At 37.0% G+C, this 27,090-nt stretch overlaps 1 protein-coding gene across 3 annotated transcripts in view; it reads left to right on the plus strand.

Moving 5' to 3' along the window:
• The window catches only part of Wnk3 (WNK lysine deficient protein kinase 3), a 187,214-nt gene that overhangs the window by 19,834 nt on the left and 140,290 nt on the right, over window positions 1–27,090 (plus strand). For all 3 annotated transcript variants that reach the window (XM_058582037.1, XM_058582036.1, XM_046452607.2), the window contains exon 2: window positions 4,170–4,823. In XM_058582037.1, coding sequence (XP_058438020.1) covers window positions 4,287–4,823 — 537 coding nt within the window. In that variant the 5' untranslated portion in view covers window positions 4,170–4,286. The remainder of the gene's footprint in view (window positions 1–4,169; window positions 4,824–27,090) is intronic.

The following is a 27,090-nucleotide window of genomic DNA, read 5'->3' on the forward strand; positions in this document are numbered from 1 at the left end:
CTAACTTTCCCAGGCCAGCCTTGAACTTCAGATACTTTGAGATACTCTTGCATCAGCCTCTTGAGTCCTCAACCATTTTTTCTTAATGAAATATTCCTCTAGTAATGTTTTTGTCACAGAGCTTTAGTTTTTTGCTTGCTTTCTGTACTGGGGAATCATATTGAGGGCCTCCAGCCTGTGCTTACTACTGAGGTATACTCCCAGCTCTAACCTAGGGTACTGGGTTTTAAAAGACTAAGGAAACACTCCTCTCCCCATCCCTCTTATTTGCTGCTGCTTATTATGTAGCTTGGGAAACCACATGTCAAAATTGTCATGCCAGAGCACCATTACTTGCCACTCTTTTTAGTATTAGGTTTTGATTTTGAACCCAGGGGCACTTTACCACTGAGCTACATCCCCAGCCCCTTTTGTTTTTTTTATTTTGGGACAGTGTCTCACTAAGTTGCTTAGGGTTTTGCTAAGTTGCTGAGGCTGGAATCAAACTTTGTATCCTCCAAGTTGCTAGGATTATAGGCATACATCACTGTGCCCTCCTAGCATTAGGGTTCTGAGTAAGATTTCTTTCTTACTCTTTGTCTCTTGACTAAGCTGGACTCAAACTTCTTAGCTTCAGTGAGCCTTCCACTACAGCCTTCCTCTTGAGTAGCTGGGACTACAGGTATATGCCAGTGCACCTGGTTAAGACTTCATTTTTAGGGCTGGTTTTGTAGCTCAACAGTAGAGCACTTGCCTAGCAATCACAAGGCCCTGGGTTTGATCCCCAGCACTGCCAAAGCGGGGGTGGTGGTGGGGAGATATTTCATTTTTAAAAAAGTGCTCTGCAGTAAATTAAGTTTGAAGACTTTTCCAAAAATTCTCTGACTTTACCTATTTTTGGCCATTAAAAAATCTTTTTGTCTCACTTTTAGATTTCTGCTCTTGAGGTTTCTGGATAATTGACCTTTAGCTAAGTGAAGTGAATAACTATCATTATTCTTACTTAAAAATATCTTACCTAAAATGTTAACATCTAGGGAATTTGGGTGAAAGGTATACTGGATTCTTTGTATACTCTTGCAGGTTTTTTTCTTAGTCAAAAATTATTTCACAGTGGCACACACCTGTAATCCCAGTTACTCTGGAGGCTGAGGTAAGAGGTACTAAGTTTGAGGCCAGCATAGGCAATTTATTGAGACTCTGACTTAATAAAAGCAAAAAAAGGGTGTGGATGTATCCCAGTGGTAGAATGCCCATGTGTTCAATACCCATTACCACAAGAAAAAAATTAAAACAAATAAAATGTTAAAAAAATCACCCAAGTAAGGCTTTTCTAGGCAATTTTTTTTTCTTGCAGGCAGTAAGTGACATTGGAAGTATATTGATTTGACAACATAACATTCTGGAGTATTTTATGAGTCTTTAGTTCAATTCTGGTATTAACATAGATATATCCTAGTAGTGCCGCCATCTGGTTGACAAAATTTCTGGGAGTTCTCATAAGACTTCATTTTCCCTTGCAGCCATATTCATCCAAGTAGTAAATCTTGCATTTAGTACTTCCTTAATGTATCTTGAATGTATCTCTTCTGCCACTATTTTCATTCAAGCCTCATAATTTCCTTCCTGGATTATTGCAGTAGCTTTTTAATTGGTCTCCTTATTTTACATCATATGGATAAAAATGTCCTTAGTGACTATCTGCCTCTCTGTCCTCAGCTGCCTGCTTCTAATATGCCAGTAACTGCTCATGGTACCAGTCATGTACTTATTCCATGCCGTTTCATGTTTTTGTTTTTGATCTTCCCTTTGCCAGGATCAGTTAATTTTCTTCCTTTGAGATTCAGCTCAGGGATCTTTTCTAGGAAACCTTCTAGAAAGTCCAACTTCATATTTTTCATGTGGATATCCAGTTTTCTCAGCACCAATTGTTATTGCCTCTCCCCATTGAGTTTACTTGGCACCCTTATTAAAAATCAGTTGACCACAAACACATGGGTTTATTTCTGAATTCTTTACATGTATCCTTATGCCACTATGCTTTATTAATATTATAGCTTTGTAGTAGGGATGGGGGGCAGTTCAGGGATTGAATCCAGGGGCGCTTAACCACTGAGCCACATCTCTAGATTTTTTAATTTTTTAAATTTTGTGACAGGGTCTCACTAAGTTTCTTATGGACTTGCTAAATTGCCAAGGCTGGCTTTGACCTTGCTATCCTCCTGTCTCAGCCTCCTGAGTTGCTGGGATTACAGGTGTGTGCCACCCACCTGGCTTGTTTTTAAATCAGGAAGTATGAGTCCTCCAACTTTGTTCTTTTTCAAAATTGTTATGGCTTTGGCTATTATGGGTCCCTTGAAACTCTTTATGTATTTTATAATTAACTTGATATTTTCTGCAGAGAAACCAGCTGGAATTTTGACAGGAAATGAGTTGAATGTATAGAATAATTTAGGGTATTTCTCTGTTTTTTTGTTGTAGTTCAGGTTTTTCTCTTTAGTTTTTCAAAATTGATTGTTCTTGTTACTTTTGGTTTGGTGTAATTCCTTTTTTAATTTTTTTATTTAAATATTTTAAGACAAACTCCATCTAAGGTTAAGTTTGGTGTAATTCTTTTTTTAATATTTATTTTTTAGTTGTAGTTGGACACAATACCTTTATTCATTTATTTATATGTGGTGCTGAGGATCGAACCCAGGGCCTCATACGTGCTAGGTGAGCGCTTTACTGCTGAGCCACAACCCCAGCCCCGAGTTTGGTGTAATTCTTAATAAATCTTTATGATAAATTGTGACTTTCAAGTTATATGACAGTAATAGTTGTAAAGGCACTACTCTGTGTTACATAATTGTAGTAAGAATGGGGACTATTTGTGTGTGTGTGTGTGTGTGTGTGTGTGTGTGTGTTATTTATTTATTTATTTATTTTTGTGGAGCTGGGGATTGAACGTAGGGCCTCATGCATGCTAGGCAATCACTTTACTACCAAGCTTCATCTCCAGCTCTTTTTTGGTGTTTTGACCATTCACTTGGAATACTTTTCTTCCCTTTTATGTTCTGCATATTTTCACATATTAATAGGAGGAAGTTTTAGAAAATGTAAAAAAGGCAGAAAAAAGTTCATAATTCCATAATTCAGTAAGTATTATTTATGTATTTGTTTTTCTGGTTTTCATGGTCCTGGAGATGGAAGCCAGGGCCTTGCAAATGATAGGCAAGTGCTCTACTGCTGGGCCACATTCCCAGCCCTTTTCCAAAAGATTTATTTTGAGGCTTTCCCAGGCTAGCCTCGAACTTGCAATCCTCTTGCCTTAGCTTCCTGAGTAGCTCAAATTACAAGAGATTATTTGTGTATTTGGAAACTTGCATAAATTTGTTTTTTTTTTCATTGACCCATATAATATGTAGGGAACATCTTTTTTATCTAACTGAAAACTACAGTGTTGGGCTGGGGATGTATTTCAGTGTTAAGGAATTTGCAAAGTTTAATGCACGGCCCTTGGTTTAATCCCTGCACTGGAGAAAAAGAAATTTTGTTTTTGTGGTACTGGTGACTGAACCTGGGGTGTTCTACCTCTGAGCTATATCCTCAGTCCTTTTTGTTTTATTTTGAGTTAGGGTCTCACTGAGTTGTCCAGGTTGATTTGGAAATTGCTATTGTCCTGCCTCAGCTTCCCAGGTAGCTGGGATTACAGGTGCATACCACTGTACCCAGTTGGATAGGGAAGTTTGGTTTAATAGGTACAGAGTTTCACTTGGGGATGATGAAAAAGTTTTGGGAATGGATAGAAATGATGATTTCACACCATTCTGAATGTTGTGAATTAATAAATTCTACTTACTTACACACTTAAGCATGTTAAATGGTAAATTTGATGTTATGTATCTACATCTGTTATTTAACTCAGGGTTTGGACACTTGTTTTGAATTTGCTGAATAGATATATAGGGCTAAGAACTAACCAATATTCATGTAAAATGAAGATAGGTTGAGCTACACAAAGTGGTCTGCTAGGCACTGTGGGCTACCCTGGTAAACAAGAGAAGAGTCCCTGGAGGCTATTGGTTGCTAAGGTTAGACAGAAAAAAAGAATAAACTTGTTAAGAATAAAGGGATTAAAATCAGGTGATTGTTTTCTCCTTAATGATTTCCTTTGTGGGATGTTTAAAAATATCCTTTTCCCCCTTCAGGTTGCTATGGAAATATATGACCATATAAAAGGAAGTCCATTCTGATAATTCTGATACCTGAGATGTAACTGGACTGAAGAGTTGAACAGGAAAGATTTTAGTGCCAACCTAGTTACAATGGCCACTGATTCAGGGGAGCCAGCCAGCACGGAAGATTCTGAGAAACCTGATGGAGTTTCCTTCGAAACCAGGGTTCCTCAAGTTGCCGCAACTTTGACAGTAGAAGCTAAACTAAAGGAAAAAAACAGTACCTTTTCTGCTACTGGGGAAACCATAGAAAGAAAGAGATTTTTCCGTAAGAGCGTTGAGATGACAGAAGAAGACAAAGTTGCCGAATCTTCCCCCAAAGATGAGAGAATAAAGGCTGCAACAAATATTCCTCGAGTAGATAAGCTTCCTACAAATGTGCTAAGAGGTGGACAAGAAGTCAAATATGAAGAATGTTCAAAGGCAACATTGGAATCCTCAAAAGATTGTTTGAAGGAGAAAAATGAAAAGGAAATAGAAGAAGAAGCAGAAATGAAGGCTGTTGCAACTTCTCCTAGTGGCAGGTTCCTGAAGTTTGACATAGAGCTGGGAAGAGGAGCATTTAAAACAGTATATAAAGGACTGGACACTGAAACATGGGTTGAGGTTGCTTGGTGTGAGCTGCAGGTAGGTATATACTCTTCTTGGTTTTAATAATTTCCAGTTTTATCTGGCCTGACCTTCTGAGTGATCCAAATTGAAATATATCATGGATTTTAAAAAATGAAGGGTTTGTCCTTCACTGATCAGAAAGTATGCTTGTTTCCTAGATCTTTCTAGGAGCTCATGCCAGGCTTTTTCTCCTATTATTTCCCCTCTGTTTTTAAAATTAATTAATTAATTAATTGGTATTTGAATTGAACTCATGGACACTTAACCATTATGCTACCTGCCCAGTTCTTTTTATTTTTTATATTTTGAGATAGGGTCTTGCTAAGTTACTTAGGGCCTCACTAAGTTGCTGATGCAGGACTTGAACTTGTGATCCTCCTGCTGCAGCTTCCCAAGTTACTTGGATTATAGACATGCACCACCACACCCAGCTCCCCTGTGTTTTTTTTTTTTTTTTTTGGTACCAGGGATTGAACTCAGGGGTGCTTAACTACTGAGCCACATCCCCAGCCTTCCCATCTGTTTTTAATTTAATTTAATTTTTTTGTGATGCTGGGGCACTGGGATATACTATCATCCCCTCCTGTCGTTTAAAAAAGAAAATGTCTGTGATGGCTTTTTTGGGTAAAGTTATCTTTATTTTTTATCCTTAGGAAATTGCTGAAATTCTTGTTAATATCTCCTTTTGAAAACTTTTAGTAAATATTTGCCTTATTGGTTGACCATTGTACTAAATACTTGAGTATGATTGAAATATGTTCATTGTGATATCTAGCCTTTCTCTCTTTCTTAACAAAATGGGACAGTTCATGTGCTTTTCATAGCAGAAAAGGTTTTTCCTGATTTTTTTTTTCTTGTGGTATTAGGGATTGAATCCAGGGCCACTGTACCACTGAGCCATTCTATTTTTCATTTTAAGACAGGGTCTCATTACATTGCCCAGGCTGGCCTGGAACTTGGGATCCTTTTGTTTCAGCCTCCCAAGTTGCTGGGGATTATGGATATGTGCCTCTGTGCCTGGCTTTCTTGATTCTTTGAGGACATCTGTTGATACACATTCCCCAAGCCTTTGAGTTTACTGCAGTGAGATAATCACCAGATTCTGTTTATGTTAATCAGCTGAAATGTGTTTTAAGGGGAGAAATGAAAGCAATGGAAAAATTATTAAATTACCTAGATATTTGGCTCAATGATAAATGTTTATGTGGCACTATTAACTAGTGAAAGACTAAATGGGTGGAGGGGACAACATCATAAAGGAGGTTATAATGAGAGTAATTTCAGACAGGGCTGGCTGGCATTGTAACTCAGTGGTAAAACATTTGTACACGAGGCCCTTTGTTTAATCCCAACACTGAAAAAAAGTTTCAATGTAGAAACTTTGTGACCTCAATCAGTTCATGAGAAATAATCAGTGTTTACCTGAGATGCTTAAAATTAAGATAAAATCAATCACTAAGTATAGGTAGGTTTTTGTTCAAATTCTAATGGTCTCTGTGGTTTTGTATGTATTAAAGCACCATGATTCTATCTATTCTGAATTTGTTGTAGGTTGCCATTAGATAAGTTAGAACTTTGTCCAGGTACTTGGATTTCTAGGAAACTCTTTTAAAAATTTTTCTTTGAGACAGGGTCTCTCTGTGTTGCCTAGGGGTGACCTTGATCTCCTGGCCTCATGTGATCCTCCTGTCTCAACCTCCCAAGTAGCTGGAACTAAACCATCTACTAAGCTGCTGCTTCCCCTGCCCCCCAGTGTTTGGGATCAAATGCAGGCACAGGATTTCTCATAAATTAGGCAAGTGCTCTACCACTAAGCTTCATCCCACTCTGAGTATTGAGTATGTTTTAAGCATTTTTCATTTTATATATATATATATATATATATCTTTTCATAAGGTTCTGTAATCTTTATTTTTACTTACCTTGAACATCTTTTCATTATTAGTATGTGTACCTTTAGATAACTATTTTTTTTTTTTTTTACGGTACTGGGGATTGAATCCAGAGTTCATGCATGCTGGGCAAGTACTCTGCCACTGAGCCTCATCTCTAGCACTGTCTCCCTTCTTTTGAGATAGGGTCTCATTAAATTGCTGAGGCTGGCTTTGAACTTGCAATTCTCCAGCCTTACCCTCCCAATTTACTGAAATTGTAAGTGTGTGCCACCATGAGAAACACACATAAGTATTTCTAATAGATGCTTAGGATTTCATTGTAAGTTTCATTTACATTATTAATTAGTTCTCTATTAGATATGTAGTGTTTTTTCCAATATTTCACTAAGATTACCATGGCTATGATGAATATCCTTCAATATATTATTGAAAATTATGTACATTTATATTTCATCTCTATTATATCAGTAGCACTCACCTTTTAGTGGTACTCTCTCTGTACATGGGATGGATAATTTCCATTCACTTGGTAGTAGAGTACCTAAAGATCAAGTATTTTATAAATTATATATTCTAGCTGTGTTAATGGATGTTTAGGTAAAACTTGAAAAAATATTCCAGTGGTAGAAATTGCCTAGGGGAATGTCTATTATCATTCACCTGTGGAAATGTTCAAATAGCCCATGAGATCTTACTACGCAAAGTGTTATCCTCAGCTTAGTGGTAGAGTACTTTCCTAGTGTGCGTGAGGCCCCTGGGTTCAAGCCCCAGCACTGCCAAAAAAAAAAAAAAAGAGTAATAGTGGTGGTGGGGGAAAGCATCCCTATGCCTATAGTATAGATGGACATCACCTGGGAGCTTGTTGGAACTGCTGAGGCCCAGGACCCATCTCAGACCTACTGAATCAGAATCTGTCTCTGCATAACACCTGCAGGTAATTTGTATATGGAGCAAGTCGAGTTTGAAAAGCACTGAAATATAGAACCAATCCCAAGAACTTGCTGAACCATATAGAAATTCCCTTAATACACTAACATAAGAGTTATATTTTATCAAATATAATAATTCCTGGCTTCACTTTACACTTTTCAAATTGAAATCTCTAGATGATGGGTCCCAGGAATTTATTTAAAAAATTCCCAACTGATAGGATATACAACCAGTATGGGGAATCTCTGTGTGGAGCAAATCTATTTAAAGTAAATAAAGTACATTTTTCCCTGTGTACTGGGGATTGAACCCAGGGACACTCTACCATGGAGCTATATCCCCAGCCCTTTTTGTTTTTAATTTTGAGACAAGGTCTCACTAAGTTGCTGAGGCTGGTCTGGAATTTGTGATCCTCCTGCATCAGCCTACTGAGTTGCTAGGTTTACAAGGGTGCACCACCATCCCTGGATATAAACTACATTTTTATTTATACAGAGAATGACAATTTCAATTTTCTATTCTGAAATAAATGTCAGAATTAGTGAATTTATTTACTTAGATTTTGGATATGCTTCATTTTCTGCATATTTAGAATTAAGGAAAACTAGTTTATTTTGAATCCCAGGAGGATAAGAGACTATTTTTTTTGGTACTTTGGGGTGATTTACCACTGAGCTACATTCCTAGTCCTTTTTATTTTTATTTATTTTTTTGGTACTAGGGATTGAACCCAGAGGCTCTTTATCAATGAGCCATACCCCCAGCCCTTTAAAACATTTTTTGTTGTTGTTGTAAATGGACAGAATACTTTTACATTATTTATTTATTTTTATGTGGTGCTGCTGAGGATCAAATCCAGTGCCTTACATGTGTTAGGCAAGTGCTCTGCCACTGAGCTATAGCTCCAGCCCCCACCCCCCCAAGCCCTTTTTATTTTTCTTTTGAGACAGGGTCTTGCTGTGTTTGTAAGGGCCTCACTAAGTTGCTGAGGCTGGCCTTGAACTTATGATCCTCCTACCTCCACCTCTTGAGGAACTGTGGGTATGTGCCACTGCACCTGGCTGGGGCATCAGTTTTTAATTACTTTCTTGAGTACTATGCAGTTTATAATGTATAATTTCTCATTCGTCTATGAAATCTTATTCTATAAATAATTTTATGGAAAAACTGCAGTGAGCAATTTAAATCTTTAAATTCTAGATTTTTTCTCAAAATTTCTGTGTATATATATATATGTGTGTGTGTATGTGTGATTTTACACACACATACAATTGATATGTCCTTTTATCAATTTGATATGTATTTTCTATTAACATTATTAAAATATGTAAACTGTTTTATTGTATTCATACTGTCTCTTGCTTCTTCTTCACTAGTGTCATGCAGCTCTTTTCAAATTTTTTATTTATTTAATTTTATTTTGTTCTATTTACTTTTAAATTTTATTTTTATTTTTGTGGTGCTGGGAATTGAACACAGGGCCTGATACTTCATACCTATTAGGCAAGTACTCTACCACTGAGCTATGTCACCAGGAGATTTTTTTTAAAAAAAAAATTATTTTGAGATGGAGTCTCCCTAAGTTGCCCAGGCTGTCCTTGAATTGGAGATCCTTCTGCTTCAGGAAAGTACCTGGGATTGTTGGTGCAAACCACCATATCAGCTTTTTAAATTTTAATTTTGTATATTGGGTTTGAAATTCATAGCTCAATAATAAACTTGATTTCATTGTTTTGCTTTTTGGTGTTTGGGATTGAACCCAGAGCCTCCCCCATGCTGATAAGTAGTTGCTACCTCGCTGGCTCAACAATAGTTTTTTTTTGGGGGGGGGTACTGGGGATTGAACTCTGGGATACTGGACTACTAAGCCACATCCCCACCTATTTTGTATTTTATTTAGAGACAGTGTCTCAATGAGTTGCTTAGGGCCTCGGGATTGCTGAGGCTGGCTTTGAGCTCTTGGTCTTCCTGTCTCAGACTCCAGAGCCACACCACTGCACTCAGTTCAATAATAGGTTTAATACCATCGTATACAGGCATCCCCCTTCTCCCGTTGTGAATATTTGAACTTGGGTAACAATTCTTTTCAACTCACATCTATTTATTTTAGCATATATTGACCTATGATAGAGATTTTACTTCCAATATTCAACTTTGTGAGAATATTAAAAACTCTTTGATTTCAGGATTTGGCTATAAACACCTGCATTTCAATACTTTGTCATAATTTATGGTTTCCATAAGTTGATTTTTATGCATTAGTGGAAAACTTTGACCTATTGTTCTTTCTAAAGGACTTGGGGGTTTGGGATGTAACTCCATGGTAGATTGATGATCTATCATGTGCATGTCCCTGGGTTCTATTCCCAGCACCACAAATAAAATAAAAGAACTTGTTAAATTGGTAAATTACTGTGAATGAGGGTTAGTCATGAGTGGTATTTAGAAGCCTATTTTATTTTATTTACTATTTTAAGAGACAGGATGTTGATATGTTACTCAGGCTGATCTTGAATTACTGGGCTCAAGTGATCTTCCTTCCTTGGTCTTACAATTAGCTGAGACTACTGGCAGGTGCTGTGTTGCTTGGTTTTAGAAGACTATTTTACTGTTGAATGACTTATTTAGATGTTACTGAAAGATATGTTCAGTAGCTCTCAGAAGGAGTCAGTCACAGGAGTTTGTAATTGTTTCCTTCTCCACTTAAAACTCAAGAATCAGTAGCACTCTACTTCTATGTGTGGAAACACCAGTTTTTACTTTACTATAACTAGGACTTTCTTTTTTTTTTATTTGAACATGGACACAATACACAATACCTTTGTTTTATTAATTTATTTGTTTTATATGGTGCTGAGGATCAAACCCAGTGCCTCATGTGTGCAAGGCAAGAGCTCTTCCACTGAGCCACAACCCCAGCCCCTAGGACATTCTTAATGGAACTGAATTTTCAAATAATGTGGCTATTTTCCAAATGAAGAAACATCATAGATACCTGAATTTTTTTGTTGTTCCTAAAATGTATTTAAATGTTTGTCATAAGCTTTACTGTGGGGCCAGGTATATGATTGTGTTCTTTTCAGGGTAAACAGGAATCCTTTAATAGCACCTAGACATCTAGCAACTCTAGTTGGTGAACTAAACCAAAGATGGTACTGGGAAAAAAAAAAAAAAAAAAAAAAAAAAACCTACCAGAAGTCGGGTGTGTAGCTCAGTGGTAAAGTGCTTGCCTTGTGTCTGTGAGGCCCTGAGTTTGATCCTCAGCATACATATGCATGTGCACCCGCACACGCACACATACCCCAACACCATCAAGAAAAGAAAAATACATAATAGACCATAACAGGTTGACATGTTGAGTAATGCTAATACACTTTCATTATGGTATTCTGAGCAATGTAGTAAAGGTAACAGCTTAAAAATCCATTATTAACATCTGTGCCTGAAGTATCTATCAAAATTGTGATTAATCTTGTTTCTACTTTATTTTGCTTCATCATCTAAGAATACCTTGTGGAAATTTAATTTTTATTTAAAATTTTTTATTTATTTATTGGGATGGTATCTTACTGTATTGCCCAGGCTGGTCCCCAGAACTTCTGGGCTCAAGTGATCCTTCTACCTTAGCTGCCCAAGTATCAAGAACTATAGGCACATGCCACTGTGCCTGGTGAAACAAAAAAAGCACTCATTAAATTTTTTTTTATATACTGGGTATTGAACCCAGGAACTTGCACATGCTAGGCAAGTGCTCTGCCACTGAGTTATACCACATCCCTTATTTACTTTATTTATTTAGTGGTACTGGGGATTGAACTCCGGCCCTCAAACGTACCAGGCACTCTACCATTAAGTTATATTCCCAGCACTATTTATTTATTTATTTTGAAACTGGATTTTGCTAAGTTGCCAAGGCTGGCCTCAAATTTGTGATTGCCCTGTCTCAGACTCCCAGGTAGCTGGGATTTACAGGTGTGCTCTATTATGTATGGCTGAAAGTCTTATTTTTAGGTATCAGTCCTGCATTTAATTTTGAAATTAGAACTAGATATGAAAACAGTTGAATTTCTAATAAAGGAAAAAAATAATTTAAAAAAGAGATGGCAGCTGGGTACAGTGACCCACACCTGTAATCCCAGCGATTTGGGAGGCTGAGGCAGGAGGAGCATATGTTCAAAGCCAACTTCAGCAATTTAGCAAGGCGCTAAGAAACAGCAAGACCCTGTCTCAAACTAAAACACAAAAGGGGCTGGGGATGTGGCTCAGTGGTTAAGAGCCCCTGAGTTTAGTCTCTGGTACAAAAAACAAACAAAAAAAACAACCAAAAACATATGGCAAAATTTCTGTTTCTGAATAAATGTAGTTGTTCAAAGTATTCACTCTGAGACACTTAATTTTTTATGGTGTTTTGGATTGAATTAATTTTGTTCTTAAAATATTTTTATGACTCTTGGAAATGTTTCTAGGTTCTGTTTGAGCTACATAAGAAAATGCTTTATTAAATTATAGACTCACCCCAAGTAGTAGTATTCAGTTTAATTCCCCATTGTCATCAACAGATTCAGCCCTAGAAGTAGAATACACTCATGGATAAAGTGTTATTATGTTGAAGGGGGGATGGATAAAACTTAAGTATTTATGTTCTAGTTTTTGTTTAAAAGCTATTCATATAATTTAAGTCTAAACCAAAGGCAAATACTTCTACAAAATGATAAAGGATGGGAGTGGCAGGAAGTAGTTCTAGTCCTGGAAATAGCATTAATTTTCCAAATTGGTTCAATGAGTTAGTTTTGACCTATTTACTGGATAGATTTTAAAAAATATAACAAATTGATATATGTAGTAGGCTGAATAATGATATCCCAAAAATGTACATGGTTTTCTCACAAGAACCTGTGACTGTGTAACCTTATATTATCAAAAGGACTTTGCAGATGAGATTAAGAGATCTGGAGATGAGGATATTATCCTGAATTATCTGGGTAGACCCAGTATAATCACAAGGGTTTGTAAAAGAGGGAGGATAGAAGGCTGTAGTCAGAGATCTGAGAATGGAAACAGGTTGAAGTGATGCTGTTGCTGGGCAGTGACAACAAGCCAAAGAATGCAGACAGCCTCTAGAATACTGGAAAGGCAAGGAAACACATTGTTCCATATAGCCTCCAAAAGGAGCATAGCCCTGCTAACACCTTGTTTTTATTCTATGGAATCTCTTTGTGGAATTCTGATCTCTATAACTGGAAGATAATACATTTGTGTTTGGGGGGCGGTGGTACTGGGAATTGAACCCAGGGGCCCTTTATATGGAGCTACATCTCCAGCTCTTTTATTTTATATTTTTGAGACAGGATCTCATTAAGTTGCTTAGGGCCTTGCTAAGTTGCTGAGTCTGGCCTCGAACTTGAGATCCTCCTACCTCAGTGTCCTGAGTTGCTGGGATTAAAGGCATGTACCACCATGCCTAGCTGCATTTCTGTTTAAGCTACTAAATTTGTTGCTGTAGCAGTAGGAAATGAATAAAATAATATAGTTGCCATTCATTTGTTCATTCAACAAATAAATAATCCCTGCAATGTGGCAAATCATTGCTAAGTGCTAGGGACACAATGGGGAGAAAAAGCAGACATGGACCCCATTTTCATAAAGCTTAAAGTAGAGGTAGTTTATAGTCGGTAATAAGGAGGCTTAGAGTTTGGAGTTAGTGAAAAGATGAAAGGGCTGTTAAATATATGTTATTTAAAGGAAATGGTAGGGTTGGAAGTAGGGAACAAGGACACCACTCCTTTACTACTTAGTTTTCTTTTTTTTTATTTGGAGATAATTTTCTACTTACAGAAGAGTTAGGAAGATAGTGTGGAAAATTCCTGTGTACCTTTCACCCAATCTCTTGTATGTTCATATCTTAACTAGAGGACATTTATCAAAACTCAAAATTAACATTAGTATGATACTATTAACCTAAGGTATAGAACTTAATTCAGAATTCATCACTTTTGCTACTGGTCAGCATTTTTCAGTTCTGTAATCCAGTTAATGATTCCACATTGCATTGACTTGTTGTATCACCCTTGTCTCCTCAAATCTATGACAGGTTTTTAGTCTTGAGCTTTTGAAGGGTATTATTAGTTATTTTGTAGACTATACCTCAATTTGAATTTTTTTTATTGGTTGTTCAAAACATTACAAAGCTCTTGACATATCATATTTCATACATTAGATTCAAGTGGGTTATGAACTCCCATTTTTACCCCAATTACAGATTGCAGAATCACATCGGTTACACATCCACATTTTTACATGATGCCATATTCATGACTGTTGTATTCTGGTACCTTTCCTCTATTATCCCCCCTCCCCTCCCCTCCCATCTTCTCTCTCTACCCCATCGGCTACAATTCATTTCTCTCCTTGTTTTTTTCCCCCATTCCCCTCACAACCTCTTATATGTAATTTTGTGTAACAATGAGGGTCTCCTTCCATTTCCATGCAATTTCCCTTTTCTCTCCCTTTCCCTCCCACCTCATGTCTCTGTTTAATGTTAATCTTTTCCTCCTGCTCTTCCTCCCTGCTCTGTTCTTAGTTGCTCTCATTATATCAAAGAAGACATTTGGCATTTGTTTTTTAGGGATTGGCTAGCTTCACTTAGCATAATCTGCTCTAATGCCATCCATTTCCCTGCAAATTGCATGATTTTGTCATTTTTTAGTGCTGCGTAATACTCCATTGTATATAAATGCCACATTTTTTTTATCCATTCATCTATTGAAGGGCATCTGGGTTGGTTCCACAGTCTAGCTATTGTGAATTGTTCTGCTATGAACATCGATGTGGCAGTATCCCTGTAGTACACTCTTTTAAGGTCTTCAGGGAATAGTCCGAAAGGGCAATAGCTGGGTCAAATGGTGGTTCCATTCCAAGATTTCCCAGGAATCTCCATACAGCTTTCCAAATTGGCCTCACCAATTTGCGGTCCCACCAGCAATGTATAAGAGTACCCTTTTCCCCACATCCTCTCCAGCACTTGTTGTTGTTTGACTTCAAAATGGCTGCCAATCTTACTGGAGTGAGATGGTATCTTAGGGTGGTTTTGATTTGCATTTCTATGACTGCTAGAGATGGTGAGCATTTTTTCATGTACTTGTTGATTGATTGTATGTCCTCCTCTGAGAAGTGTCTGTTCAGGTCTTTGGCCCATTTGTTGATTGGGTTATTTGTTTTCTTATTGTTTAATTTTTTGAGTTCTTTGTATACTCTGAATATTAGGGCTCTATCTGAAGTGTGAGGAGTAAAAATTTGTTCCCAGGATGTAGGCTCCCTATTTACCTCTCTTATTGTTTCTCTTGCTGAGAAAAAACTTTTTAGTTTGAGTAAGTCCCATTTGTTGATTCTTGTTATTAACTCTTGTGTTATGGGTGTCCTATTAAGGAATTTGGAGCCCGACCCAACAATATGTAGATCGGAGCCAACTTTTTCTTCTATCAGGCACAGAGTCTCTGATTTGATATCAAGCTCTTCGATCCATTTTGAGTTAACTTTTGTGCATGACGAGAGAAAGGGATTCAGTTTCATTTTGTTGCCTACGGATTTCCAGTTTTCCCAGCACCATTTGTTGAAGATACTATCCTTCCTCCATTGCATGCTTTTAGCCCCTTTATCAAATCTGAGAAAGTTGTAATTTTGTGGATTGGTCTCTGTGTCCTCTATTCTGTACCATTGGTCCACCCGCCTGTTTTGGTACGAGTACCATGCTGTTTTTGTTACTATTGCTCTATAGTATAGTTCGAAATCTGGTATTGCTATACCACCTGACTCACACTTCCTGCTTAGAATTGCTTTTGCTATTCTGGGTCTTTTGTTTTTCCATATGAATTTCATAATTGCTTTATCTATTTCTACAAGAAATGCCCTTGGGATTTTGATTGGCATTGCATTAAACCTATAGAGAACTTTGGGTAATATCGCCATTTTGATGATGTTAGTTCTTCCTATCCATGAACAGGGTATATTTTTCCATCTTCTAAGGTCTTCTTCTATTTCTCTCTTTAGGGTTCTGTAGTTTTCATTGTATAAATCTTTCACATCTTTTGTTAGGTTGATTCCCAAGTATTTTATTTTTTTTTTTGAGGATATTGTGAATGTGGTGCTTGTCCTCATTTCCATTTCAGAAGATTTGTCACTGATATACAGAAATGCCTTTGATTTATGTTTGTTGATTTTATATCCTGCCACTTTGCTGAATTCATTTATTAACTCTAGTAGTTTCTTTGTAGACCCTTTTGGGTCTGTTAGATATAGTATCATATCATCCGCAAATAATGATAATTTAAGTTGTTCTTTTCCTATTTTTATGCCTTTAATTTCTTTCATCTGTCTAATTGCTCTGGCCAGTGTTTCAAGAACTATATTGAAGAGAAGTGGTGATAGAGGGCATCCCTGTCTTGTTCCAGATTTTAGAGGGAATGCCTTCAGTTTTTCTCCATTCAGAATAATGCTAGCCTGAGGCTTAGCATATATAGCTTTTACGATGTTGAGGTAAGATCCTGTTATCCCTAGTTTTTCTAGTATTTTGAACATAAAGGGATGTTGTACTTTGTTGAATGCTTTTTCTGCATCTATCGAGATGATCATGTGGTTCTTATCTTTAAGTCTATTGATGTGGTGAATAACATTTATTGATTTCCGTATATTGAACCAGCCTTGCATCCCAGGAATGAATCCTACTTGATCATGGTGCACAATTGAGGATTTTTGCATCTAAGTTCATTAGAGATATTGGTCTGTAGTTTTCTTTCTTTGAAGTGTCTTTGTCTGGTTTCGGGATCAGGGTGATGTTGGCCTCATAGAATGAATTTGGAAGATCTCCTTCTTTTTCTATTTCTTGAAATAACTTGAAAAGTATTGGTATTAATTCTTCTTTGAAGGTTTTGTAAAACTCCGCTGTATATCCATCCGGTCCAGGGCTTTTCTTGGATGGTAGTCTTTTGATGGCTTCTTCTATTTCCTCCTTTGTTATTGGTCTGTTTAAATTGTGTGTATCTTCCTGACTCAATCTGGGCAAATCATATGACTTAAGAAATTTATCAATATCTTCACTATCTTCTATTTTATTGGAATATAGGGTTTCAAAATAATTTCTAATTATCGTCTGTATTTCTGTAGTGTCCGTTGTGATATTGTCTTTTTCATCCTGTATGCTGGTAATTTGAGTTCTCTCTCTTCTTTTCTTCGTTAGCATGGCTAAAGGTTTGTCGATCTTATTTATTTTTTCGAAGAACCAACTTTTAGTTTTATCAATTTTTTCAATGTTTTTTTTTGTTTCAATTTCGTTGATTTCTGCTCTGATTTTAATTATTTCTTGCCTTCTACTACATTTGCTGTTGTTTTGCTTTTCCTTTTCTAGGGTTTTGAGATGAAGTGTGAGTTCATTTATTTGTTGGTTTTTTTCTTTTATTGAGGAATGAACTCCAGGCTATGAATTTCCCTCTTAAAATTGCTTTCATTGTGTCCCATAGATTCCGATATGTTGTGTCTGTATTTTCATTTATCTCTAAGAATTTTTTGATTTCCTCCTTTATGTCTTCTGTAACTCATTGATCATTCAGTAACATATTGTTCATTTTCCAGGTGATGCAGGATTTTTCCTTCCTTCATTTATCATTGATTTCCAGTTTCATTCCATTATGATTAGATAAGATGCATGGTATTATCTCCACACCTTTATATTTACTAAGAGTTGCCCTGTGGCATAATATATGGTCTGTCTTTGAGAAGGATCCTTGATCTGCTGAGAAGAACGTGTATCCACTTGATGATGGTTGATATATTCTATATATGTCAGTTAAGTCTAGGTTATTAATTGTGTTATTGAGTTCTATAGTTTCTTTATTCAGTTTTTGTCTTGTGGATCTGTCCAATGGAGAGAGTGGTGTGTTGAAGTCACCAATAATTATTGTGTTGTGGTCTATTTGACTCTTGAACTCGAGGAGAGTTTGTTTTATGAATGTTGCAGCACCATTGTTTGGTGCATACATATTGATAATTGTTATGTCTTGTTGGTGGATGGTTCCTTTTAACAGTATATAGTGGCCTTCTTTATCCCTTTTGATTAACTTAGGTTTGAAGTTGATTTTATTCAATATGAATATGGCCACTCCTGCTTGCTTCAGAGGACCATGTGAGTGGTATGATTTTTCCCAGCCTTTCACTTTCAACCTGTGTATGTCTTTTCCTATCAAGTCTCCTGAAGGTAGCATATTGTTGGATTTGTTTTTTTAATCCAGGTTACTAGCCTTTGTCCCTTGATTGGTGAATTTAAGCCATTAACGTTTAAGGTTACTATTGATATATTGTTTGTACTTCCAGTCATGCTTATTTATTTATTTATTTTAATATGGCTCGTTTTTCCTTTTTGGTTATATTTTTTGTTCTTCCCTTTACTGAGTTACCTCCCAATGTTAGTTTTGGGTGCTGTTTTCAATTCCTCTTCTTGTAGTGTTTTGCTCACAATGTCTTGCAGTGCTGGTTTTCTGGCTGCAAATTCTTTTAACTTTTGTTTATCGTGAAATATTTTAATTTCATTGTCAAATCTGAAGCTTAATTTTGCTGGATACAGTATTCTTGGTTGGAATCCATTATTTTTCAGCGTTTGAAATACGTTGTTCCAGGATCTTCTTGCTTTCAATGTCTGTGATGAAAAATCAGCTGTTAACCTAATTGGTTTACCCCTGAATATAATCTGCCTTCTTTCTCTCGTAGCTTTTAATATTCTCTCCTTGTTTTGTATGTTGGATATCTTCATAATTATGTGTCTTGGAGTTGGTCTGTTATGGTTTTGTATGTTTGGGGTCCTGTAGGCTTCCAGGATTTGGCAATCCATTCCATCTTTCATATCTGGCAAGTTTTCTAGGATTATTTCATTCAATAGATTGTTCATTCCTTTGGTTTGAACCTCTATACCTTCTTCTATCCCGATGACTCTCAAGTTTGGTTTTTTTATAACATCCCATATCTCTTGGATAGATTGCTGGTGATTTCTTAGCATCCTTTCTGTGTTGACTATATTCTTTTCAAGTTGATACACTTTGTCTTCATTATCTGATGTTCTGATTTCTATTTGATCTAGTCTATTTGTAATATTCTCGTTTGAGTTTTAATTTGGTTTATGGTTTCTCGCATTTCTAGGATTACTGTTTGATTTTTTTTTTAAATCTCTATCTCCTGGTATAGCTCGTTCTTTGCCATTTGAATTTGCCTATTTAATTCGTTTTCAAAGTATACTTTCAGTGTTTGGACTTGCTGTCTAATGTCTTCTCTACGATTCCGTTCCATCTGAGTTAGGTATGCCTTCAGTTCTTTCTGTCCATTTTTCTGAAGCCTCTAGGTTCTCCTGTGAATTTAAGTTGTCCTGCATTGTTTGTAATCCTTTTTCCCTTGTTTTTTCGTGGTGCTCACGTTGCTTTCCCACTCTGTTTGACTGTTGTGTTTCTGTTTTCTTCTTTAAATTTCTTTTGGTTTTTATAGTTCCAATATTTCTCCTTTGTGTTGGGAGACAATGTTTAGAGATGTTGGATTTAATTGTGATTAAAGGTAAATTCATTAGTTTCATTAATGCCCTACAGAATTTGATGGCATGTATAGAATTGAGGTTTGAACTTAGGATTTTATGTTGAGGTCGGGCGCTTTGATGGTATGGAGGTTAGTATATGTTAGCTTCTTTGGGGGGTTGCTCCAATGCAGGCAGATATTAACAAGAGAATAGACAGGAGTACTTGGGGGTTATTAAGGGCTTAGGCAGACTATGGACCGATTCGTAGTATTCATCTATTTGCATTTAGTAAGTTGTATGTAATCTGGGTGGTCATGCTTAAGAGGAAAGATGGGGAAAAGGTAAGGAAGCAAACCAAGAAAGAGAGAGGGAGAGAGGAAAGAAAGAGAAAAGAATAGAAAATAAAAGGAAATGATAATAAAAAATAATAATAAAATGCAGTAAAATAAAAATTACATTTAAAAAATAATAGTATAATTGTAGAAAAGAAAAAAATTAAAATTAAAAAATTAAAAGAAAAAAGGGACACTGTTAGGTTTCTATTGTCTTTGCTTCCAGTAGGTGGTGCTGTGCCTTCCGGGCCAAGATTTTGCCCTCCCGCTGTAGGAAACAATCCATGTGAGGCCGCTCCCTCCTCCCCCCATTGGTGTCTCTCAAAACCTGTTAGCTTAGGTTTATTCCTGGTTTCTAGTCCCCTGGCTTCTCCTGTCAGCCAGGACTTTCCCAGTGTGATACCTCTTGGCAGTTCAAACTGCACTCTGTGCCTGCAGTTTCCTGGACGTGGAGCGCGGCTTTTGGGAACCGGCACCTTACTGTTTTGATTCCCTCCGCTAGTCCCTCCTCCTAGAGCTGGCGAAACAGGTTTCGTTCTCACCGCTGGTGGGAGGGAGGAGTTGTGGGTCAGGTGCCTTTACCTTTCCCCCACGCCTCTACTCACGCTCACTCTGTTAATCACGTCCCCGGAAAGCCGGGGAGAGATTTTATGTGATTTCCCCGCTGTATGGGGGATGGTCAAGATGTCACAGACCTGTTCTATTGCTGAATGAGCTGTGATCAGTAGAAAACTGGCAATGGTGACGTCAGCTCTCCAAGATGGTGGCCGTTGGCTTCCTCGGTGGTCTGACCGGTGTGGAGAACAGAACTGGACCACTTCCTTCCCCCGTCTCAAACCCAGAATGCAGCACTGAGCACAGTGAGGGCACAGCTGGCAGGATCCCGCAGAATCAGCAGCGCCGTTTCTATGCATTGCTAGCTCACCCGTTTCTAGGGACGCCTTTTCCCGGTGCGCGTCACAGTCTCTAGCAGCGGGGCGAGCCGCTGAATAAGCAGCTTGAATCTGCGTCCGGACAAATCTCTCGTGGTTGAGCCCCAGTAACTGATTCTACAGCGATTGAAATCCTTCCTCTAGGTTTCGGTGCACCCCAATTTTGCTGGAAATTCCTAACAAGATAGCTTTTTGCCATTGTAACTCGTCATTCACCCGCGCAGTGACGTGGTACATGGGGGTGATGCACTCCATTCACCGCCATCTTCCCTCCCATCCTCAATTTGAATTTGTCTTACCTTTTCTCATGATTAGATTTAGCCTGTGAATTTTTGGCAAGGATACCACAGAAGTGGTAAATACTTCGTGCAATATAGTAGAAGTTACTTGTTATTAATATGCATTATTGGCAATAATAGATTTAATCAGTTGAAAGTGTTTTCTGCCAGAGTTTTTCTACTTTAAAATTATTATTTTACCCTTTGTAAATTAGTAAATATCTTGGGGTAGATACTTTGAGACTATGAAAATATATTATTTATCCTCAGATATTGATATGCTTTGGTATATCTTACCTATAATATCTGTAACGGTAGTGTTCTAATTGTATTTTTGTATTTCCCACATTTTTCTGCATTTATTAATTGAATTACCTCTTAGGTTTTTTGGGGTGTGTGTGTGTGTGTGTGTGTGTGTGTTGCTGAGGATCAAACACAGGACCTCATGCATGTGAGAAAATGTTGTACTAGTGAGTTATACCCCAGGCTTTACCTCTTACTTTTATGTGGTCTTTCCCCAGTACGTCTGAAGTTTCTGAAAACAACAGAGGAATTTGTGGTTGAGGTGCTTTAGTATATTTAGCAATAATGGATACTATGTATTTTTCATTTATCATAATTAACATTTTTTTTGGTACCAGGGATTGAACCAAGGGATGCTTAACCACTGAGTCACCATCCCAGTTCTCTTTTACTTTTTTATTTTGAGACAGGGTCTAAGTTGCTTAGGACCTCACTAAGTTGCTGAGGCTGTCTTTGAACTTGCAGTTCTCCTATCTTTGCCTACTGAGCCACTAAGATTATAGGTGTGAGCCTCCATGACTGGCTTATCATAATTAACATTGAGCATTTATACGGGTATTTAATTTGAATATCTTATTTAATCTTGGCAATAGTTATATGAGGTAAGGATTATTAATTTTCAGGTGGTGCAATTGAAGTGTAGATACATTAAATAACTTGCACAAAGAAGTCAGATAAAGATTTGTATTTTATCATTTATATATACAAAAAATTATTTTTGATTGGTTATGGTGGTGAATGCCTATAATCCCAGTGACATGAGAGACTGTATCAGGAGGATCCCAAGTTTGTAAGCAATGCCTTCAGCAACTTAGTGAGACCCTGTCTCAAACTAAAAAGGACTGGGGATATAGCTCAATGGTAAAGGGCACCTGGGCTCAATCATTTTTTGAAATGGGGCCCTGCTATGTTGCCAAGGCTACGCTTCAATTCATGGGTTCAAGTAATCCTCTTGCCTCAGCCTCTCACTTTGCTGGGACTCAAGCATTTGCCACTGTGTCTGTATTATAAAAATTTGCATAGATCACTTAAGAATTTTCTTCTTACTAGTTATTTGAACATATCATTTTTTTTAATGGTACTCAGCATGGAATACATGGCTTCCTGCATGCTAGGCAAGTTTTCTTTTGAGACTGGGTCTGAGTGTGTTACCTAGGCTGGACTTCAATTTCTGGACTTAAGTGATCCTCTGACCTCAGCCTCTTGAGTGTCAGGGCATATACTACCATGTTCATCTTCTCAGCACTTTGTTATGTTTTGAACTATTGTGAAACAAATGAGTTCAGCATACTGGGCTTTCAGTGTTGCCTGTATCAGTTCAGTTTCTTGGGCAAGCCAAGTAACTTAACATTCTGGAGCCTTAGCTTTTTACTTTACTTTTAAAAAACACAATAACCTTTTAGGATGTACAAAAAGTAATAAATTACAAGAATGGTAATTGTGTATCTGTTGTTCAGCTTAAAAAGCAAAACTTTGACAACTAGAGACAATGCTTGTAAAGTGTGTGACACATGAGTACTTAGTAAGTGGTAGTAATAAAATACCAAACAGTCTCAAGTTCTTCAAGAATATTCATTGATAGTGCTTTGTAAGAGAAGCACCATTTTGAAGCTTTTGTAGCAGTATTCATCCTTACTGAACAAGGTTTTTCTTCTTTCTCTTTTTTAAATTTAAATTTATCTTTTTGCAGTACTGGGGATTGAACCTAGGGACACTTTACACTGTTAACCCATTTTATTTTATTTTATTTTGAGACATTGTCTCAAAAAGTTCCCTGGAATAGCCTTGGAATTTGTGATCTTTCTCCCTCAGCCTTGTGAGTTGCTGGGATCATAGGTGTGCACCACCATGACAGCAAGCAAGTTGTTTTATAATACAGCTTTTATATCATAGTTGTTGATGCCTTCTTTCTTTAACATTTGTAGAAATAGATCCATGCAGCCTCTGACCTGGTTATGTAGATCATTTTTGGTGTTTGCATTAAGAGACATAGCTGATAAGACCATAGTTTACCTTTTGGAAATGAAATGTTTCTTATCTTGAGTAAATACATATGCTGGTTAGTCATGTTGGAATTGTGCCATGACTCAGGAAAGGTTTTGTTTGCATTTTTACTATTCCATTTACTAAGCTAATATTCATGAAAGGACTCTTTTTAAAAAGTGGTGTGGAGTAGCAGAAATTTATTTGATAATTTGTACTTGACTTCTATTTATCAGTCAGATAAATTAATACTTATAACATTAAAAATTTTGATGCTTTTTTGTAATTTTTCATTGACATAGCAAGATTTAGAGATTGTTTTCTTTATTTTTCCCACTTTTTTATTGGTGAATTATAGTTGTATAAAATGGTAGGATTTGTTGTTACATATTTATACATGCATACAATATAATTTGGCCAACATCATTCCCCAGTGTTTCTCCTTTCTCTCTCTCCTCTTCCCTACTCCTAGCCTCTTTCTTGCATTCTATTGGTCTCCCTTTGATTTTCATGAGATCCCTCTCTACCTTTCTTTTTAGGGATCATTTTCATATACTAGAATTTTCATGGCTTCTTTATCAACTCCAAAAGCTATCACTTCTCTCTAGTTTGACTTTTGTGGCTCATCTTTCCCTTCTTGTGGAAGAATTCTTCTCACTGATTATATGTGGAAGTTAGTCTATAAAATAGTATCATACGTAAAATGTGTGTGTGTGTGGTTGTGTGTGATTAAAGGAGGATTACAGGATTACAACAGTAGCAGAAAGTTCTACTTTGGATGATTTTGGTGCTCCTTTGAGTTTTACAACTTTTCATTTTGCTGAATTCACAGTTTTTTTTTTTTTTTTTTTTTTTTTTCAGTGCTGGGGATTGAACTCAGGGCCTTGCATATGCTGGGCAAGTACGAGTGTTTTTTTTTTTTTTTTTTTTTTTTTAGTACTGAGCATTGAATCCAGGAGTGCTTAACCACTGAGCCATATATCCCCAGTCCTTTTTATATTTTATTTAGAGACAAGGTCTTGCTGAGTTGCTTAGGACCCTGCTAAGTTGCTGAGGCTGTCTTGAATTCCTGATCCTTGTGCCTCAGCCTCCTGAGCTGCTGGGATTATAGGCGTGTCCTCCCACTCCTGGCCCCAGAAGCAGAGTTTTAAAAGTCTTGGCACTAGCTTTTTAGTGGACCTTACCCCTAGCAATATGTCTAGATATAGTCGTAGTAATTTTGTAAAGTTGTTTACTCTTAATGCTGACTACTTTTGATCTGTACGATCAAAGGATGAAGTGGGGTAGTTTGACACATGAAAGACTTGTATTGTACCAATTTAATAATCAGAAGGCATCAAATTTTATTCGTTATTCTTCAGAGTAGATCTGCTGATCTATGAGTGGATGAATGACCTCTAGCTAATTATAGGGGTATTTAGGACTTATTAGTCATCTTAGTGAGACAGAAAAGCATAAATGCTTTGCTGGTTTCCAGGTGTCTTCTAACTTTAGCATTCCTTGGGTTTGTTCTTTGAGCTCCTTAACTTTTTTTGAATATTTTTATTATGTGTATATAGTAAAACTTATCACTTTAACCATATTTTAATTTTTTATTGGTTCTTTTTAGTTATATATAACATTCCGATTCGTTTTGACCTAATTTTAAAAGCATGGAATATAATTTTTTAATTGTTTTTTTTTTTAAAGAGAGAGAGAGAATTTTAATATTTATTTTTTAGTTTTCGGTGGACACAACATCTTTGTATGTGGTGCTGAGGATCGAACCCGGACCGCACGCATGCCAGGCGAGCACGCTACCGCTTGAGCCACATCCCCAGCCCAAGGAATATAATTTTTTAATTCAGTCTTCAGTACTTCCCCTTTTCCTCCCCTCCTCCCTTCCTTTCTTCCCTTCCTTCTACTCTGCTGATCTTCCTGCTATCTACTTACAGTTTTTTTTAAATCAGCATCTTGTGGATACACATGATGGTGAAATACACTGTGGTATTCATATACGTACATAGGAAAGTTAGGTCAGATTCATTCTATTGTCTTTCTCTCTCACATCCTTCTTCACTTTCGTTCATTTCCCTTTGTCTACTCCACCGATTTTTCTTCTATTTTTTTTTGACCTTCACCCCTTATTGTGGATTAGCTTCCCTATATCAGAGGAAACATTCAACATTTGTTTTTTTGGGACTGGCTTTTTTTCACTTAGTATGATAGTCTCCAGGTCCATCCATTTACTTGCAAATATAATAATTCATTTTTTATGGCTGAGTAATACTCCATTGTGGATTTATACCACAATTTCTTTCTCCATTCATCTGTTGAAAGGCATCTAGATTGGTTCCCTAGCTTAGCTGTTGTGTATTAAGCTGCTATAAACATTGATGTGGCTCTGTCACTGTAGCATGCTGATTTTAAATCTTTTGGATATAAACTGAGAAGGGCTGTATCAAATGGTGGTCCTGTTCCTAGTTTTGAGGAATCTCCATACTGCTTTCCAGAGTAGTTGCACTAATTTGCAGTCTTACCAATAATGCACAAGTGTACCTTTTTCCTTACATCTTCACCAACATTTATGGTCATTTGTATTCTTTTTTGAAAATATTTTTTAGTTGTAGATGGACACAATATCTTCATTTTATTTATTTATTTGTTTATGTGGTGCTGAGGATTGAACCCAGTGCCTCATGCATTTCAGGCAAGCGCTCAGCCACTGGGCTACAACCCCAGCCTTCATTTGTATTTTTAATAATTGCCATTCCGACTAGAGAGATGAAATCTCAAGGTAGTTTTAATTTGCGTTTCTCTAATTGCTAGAGATGTTGAACATTTTTTCATGTATTTGTTTAATATTTGTATTTTTTCCTTTTGAGAAGTGTCTGTTTAGTTCTTCTGCCCATTTATTGATTTTTTTGCTGTTTTTTTTTTTTTTGAGTTCTTTGTACATCCTGGCTATTAATACCCTATCTGAGGGGCAGGTGGCAAAGACTTTCTCCTATCCTGTAGGCTCTTTCTTCACACTCTTAATTGATTTCTTTCCTGTGAGGAAGCTTTTTAATTTGATGCCATCCCACTTATTGATATTTGATTTTACTTCTTGTGCTTTAGGACTCTTGTTAAGGAGTCAGTTTCTGTGCTGACATGCTGGAGTGTCCGGCCTACGTTTTCTTCTGGCAGTTGAAGTGTTTCTGGTCTAATTCTTAGGTCTTCATTCCACTTTGAGTTGACTTTTTGGGTACTGGGGATTGAACTCAGGGGCACTTGACCACTGAGCCACATCCCCAGCCCTATTTTGTATTTTATTTAGAGACAGGGTCTCACTGAGTTGTTTAGCACCTCACTCTTGCTGATGCTGGCTTTGAACTCGTGATCCTCCTGCCTCAGCCTTCTGAGAAGCTGGGATTATAGGCATGCACCACTGCACCCAGCTTGAGTTTACTTTTATGCAGGATGAGCAATAGGGGTTAAATTTCATTCTATTACATATGGATTTCCAGTTTTCCCAGCACCATTTGTTAAAAAGGCTATCTTTCTCCAATGTATGTTTTTGACACATTTGTCTAGTATCAGATAACTGTATTTATGTGGGTTTGTCTCCATGTCTTCTATTTCATTAGTCTTCATCCCTGTTTTGGTGCCAATACCGTGCTGTTTTTGTTACTATAGCTCTGAAATGTAATCTAAGGTCTGGTATTGTGATGCCTCTGGTATCACTTTTCTCACTAAGGATTGTTTTGGTTATTCTGGGACTCTTATTTTTCCAAATGAATTTCATGATTGCTTTTTGTATTTCAATGAAGAATGTCATTGGGATTTTGATAGGAGGAAGTACATTAAATATAGCGCTTTTGGTAGTATAGCTATATTGACAATATTAATTCTGCCTATTCAAGAACATAGGAGTTCTTTCCATCCTCAAAGGTTCTTTTCAATTTCTTTATTTAGTGTTCTATAGTTTCATTGTAGAGGACTTTTACCTTTTACAGTAACTCCCCATTCCTCACCCTACCTCCTTGTAACTAACATTCTCCTTTCTTTCTCTATGAATTTGTCTCTTCTAGGTATTTTACAGATGTGGAATCAACAATGGTAG

The sequence above is a fragment of the Marmota monax genome, unplaced genomic scaffold (genome assembly GCF_021218885.2).
Source record: "Marmota monax isolate L192 unplaced genomic scaffold, Marmota_monax_Labrador192_F-V1.1 WCK01_AAM20220418_F8-fsc00223, whole genome shotgun sequence".
Taxonomy (NCBI): domain Eukaryota; kingdom Metazoa; phylum Chordata; class Mammalia; order Rodentia; family Sciuridae; genus Marmota; species Marmota monax.